This window comes from Capsicum annuum, chromosome 11 (assembly GCF_002878395.1).
Source record: "Capsicum annuum cultivar UCD-10X-F1 chromosome 11, UCD10Xv1.1, whole genome shotgun sequence".
Taxonomy (NCBI): Eukaryota; Viridiplantae; Streptophyta; class Magnoliopsida; order Solanales; family Solanaceae; genus Capsicum; species Capsicum annuum.
Genome location: NC_061121.1, coordinates 228,938,222 through 228,941,532, shown reverse-complemented (window position 1 = coordinate 228,941,532; position 3,311 = coordinate 228,938,222). Strand labels below are relative to the sequence as shown.

General features: G+C 37.2%; 1 protein-coding gene across 1 annotated transcript in view; it reads right to left on the bottom strand.

Moving 5' to 3' along the window:
• Positions 1 to 725: 725 nt before the first annotated feature.
• LOC107847876 (N-carbamoylputrescine amidase) overlaps positions 726 to 3,311 on the bottom strand; it is an 11,373-nt gene continuing 8,787 nt past the window's right edge. The window contains exons 3-9 of the mRNA XM_016692445.2: positions 2,707 to 2,798; positions 2,455 to 2,606; positions 2,286 to 2,332; positions 2,153 to 2,186; positions 1,730 to 1,896; positions 1,183 to 1,279; positions 726 to 1,089 (exon numbers count right to left, since the gene is read on the bottom strand). Coding sequence (XP_016547931.2) covers positions 914 to 1,089; positions 1,183 to 1,279; positions 1,730 to 1,896; positions 2,153 to 2,186; positions 2,286 to 2,332; positions 2,455 to 2,606; positions 2,707 to 2,798 — 765 coding nt within the window. The 3' untranslated portion in view covers positions 726 to 913. The remainder of the gene's footprint in view (positions 1,090 to 1,182; positions 1,280 to 1,729; positions 1,897 to 2,152; positions 2,187 to 2,285; positions 2,333 to 2,454; positions 2,607 to 2,706; positions 2,799 to 3,311) is intronic.

The window sequence follows — 3,311 nt, the reverse complement described above, 5'->3', positions numbered from 1 at the left end:
GAAAACATTTGTTTGGCTGAGGAACAGGTTCTTTTACAGACAGAAGGGCTAGTAAGCAAACAACATCCTTAGCCCTATAGATGTTTCCACTGAGATGCTCTCATTCACTTCAAGGAGAATCTTATGATCTTAAACAATATGCATTTCTACGACACAGGCGGGACAAATTTTATAAAAATTCTGTGAGAAGTAAAAACAATTTCGTACTCAGAAATAATCTTTTCATCAATGATCAAACCATAGATGTCTTCTAACTATGTCCATGGTGCTTCCAAGTGGTCATTCCACAAGAAATAATTCCAAACTAGTTAGAATGGTAAAAAAACAATTGAATACAATGCAAGGAAAACTAATGTCACAATCTTAGTAGAAACATAAAAAATGTGGTAAAGCACATTGGAACGTACCTTCTGGCAGCAAGTGGCTCTGGAACATAACTGAGGGACCTGAAAATGCAACTATCATATCTAAATATCAAGAAAGTGATCAGACAAAAGATATTTGTGGACTGCCAGATATAGCTCCAGTGTCTTTCAGAGATATATTGAGAAAATTGACATCCCAAGCTTTATGTCTGGAAATGGTTCTTTAAGATGGGATCTTCCAGAACAGCCATACACCAATGTATATGAGTACAAATAAAGGTCCCAATGATCAATATGCTCACTTCTACTTGAATGTGGCAAAAACCATCAACACATTAGTGCTACTGATGAAACATCGAGTGATTCAAAATCAGCAAATTCCACCATTCATTAAACAAAGTGTAGAATGTGACCAATTACAACAATCAATGAGTTACATTACAACAGAACTCGAATCACAATTCTCATTTTAGTCCTCACTTTTTATTGTTAGAATTGAAAAAAAAAAAAAAAAGCAGCAAAATCTGCAGTACTTGGACCATCTTGAATCACTTGGCTGGGTTGATGCCATCTAATGTCAAAAGAACCTTATATAAATCAGGACGCCTATCACGATACACCCCCCAACTATGCCTTTTGGACTTGATTTTGTCCAGATCAAACTGTGCTACTAGAACAGCTTCCTCTTTATCACCAGCAGCTGCTACCAACTCTCCAGTAGGCCCTGTTCATTTTTAAACCAGGTTCACAGCCCCCTTAAAACACAAAGCAGTAGATGTTTTTCTTTTATAAGCTATAGATTTCTGTCAAAGCTTACCTGCTATGAAAGAGTAGCCATAGAATGTTATCTCACTATTCCCATGCTCTGTCTCAATTATCTCCTTTCCAATGCGGTTCGATGCCACTAAAGGTACCTGAACACAATAAATTAAAGGTATCTGAAATCCGACTGAACAAAGTGAATCAAACCAAACCAGCAATTTAAAAAGCACGTTCTTGGTTTTGGTCTTGTAAATGAAAACCAACACTTAAATTGGCAACAACTGGAACCTCTGAACTGTCATACCCCTAATAAAAAAGAGTCACTTAATTTCTTAGCAGAAACCTACACTGAAATGGTTCACAGAAAATGTTACATTTGCTATTACGAATTGGCTAATTACAATGGCACGGGTGCTTGTGCATGTGTAAAGTTAAACAAAATCTAATCCAAATGAGATACAGAAATTCAGCCATTGACCTAGAGGTCTGGAGAAGAAACCCACTAGGCTATCCCTTTCATGTCAGCATAAACTTTCTTTTAAACTTATCATTCTTAACAAAAAAGTCAAACTGAAAGACAAGCAGGAGGAAAGGAAACTTACCACATTAGCACCAGCGTGTCCTTGCATCACCCTCCTCCAGTGATCCCGAGAATCAAGTCCATCATCTTGAGGTTCAGAACCAATTGCAGTAGGGTAGAACAATACTTCTGCACCTTGTAGTGCCATAGCTCGAGCAGCCTCAGGAAACCACTGATCCCAGCAAATTGCTGGACAGATTCAAATAAGAGTCAATACTATGTCTAAAGTCAACCCTGTCTTCACTGCATTTTGCAATAAGAGAATCTTTATCCACTTTCCCAAAATTTAAAATTATATAAAGTGAAGCTGTGCAACTTTTGGAGATTTAAGGTATTTGCCCAAAGCAGCACAACTTTTATTATTTCCCTATGTATCCAAATGTTCATCAAAGATATCAAACGTAATGAAATCCAAACACCAACTATATCAATATATATTTCTTACCGACTCCAATTTTTGCATACTTGGTCTGGAACACCTGTTTAAGAACACCATTACGTCCATGAGGAAAGGGGAAAGCAGGAAAAATTAACTGTCACAATATCTTAATAGGGCTTTGGTCTTCTGTATTCCTTACCTTAAATCCAGTGTCACCGGGATTGAAGTAAAACTTTTCCTGATAACCTGCAGAGAGAAACAACTTAAGAGGATGAGAAAGGAGTACTAAGTAAGTGCTAGAAGGAAATCTAACAGAATAAGGACAAGTAGCAGAACGAATTTGAAATGTTCTTCCGAGTTTTCCTAACCAGGTCCATCGGGAATATGGGACTTCCTGTAAAGTCCAAGATCTGTGCCATCAGCATCAATAACAGCCACAGAATTGTAATGCGCGTTATTTGCCTCTTCAAAGAAACTAACTGGTATAACTACTCCCAGCTCCTTTGCAAGATTCTGCATCCTACAAACATGCACATAGAAAGAGAAAAAGTCTTTAAGTTATTATTGGAATCTGGACAGTTCTGCTAACAAAAGATACCAGACGCAATCAGAACTCTCACATCACAATGGTTGGATGCCCCTGATATGGTTTTGCTCGATGAAAGAAATCCTCCCTTTGTGCTTGACAAAAGTAATAGCCCTCGAACAACTCCTGAGATGTAAACCAGAAAGTATTAATGGAAATTGGACTGCCGACATAGAAGAAAAATACCAAGTAGCTTCAAAAATACAAGTTCACAGGAGGATGATTTCAAGAGCATCACCCTGACTACAAAAAAATATCATCTGAAACTTAAAAAGAGACAAACATTTGTTTAAAAGTAGAGGTAATGACACTGTCAATTTTTGAAGGGAAAAAATCTCTGTCATGGTATGTAGAAAATACATGAGGAAAAGTTTAATTCGAATGTCCAGCTTGCTTGCTCACTTGCATCAAGAATAAACACAACTGCTAAATGCTGAGCTAAGCAAGAATTAATTGATAAATTGATACGTCATAGCAAAAACCTTCTTATCTCATTCTATAGTTATAAGCTACCAACACCGACATAACATCGTCAAAACCTTCGCTATTAATCCTGTTCTTTTTGTTCGTGCCACTCCCCTGAATACTTATAGTAAAGGAAAATGATATCATATAATGGAAGAGTTAGAATGGCCTTCC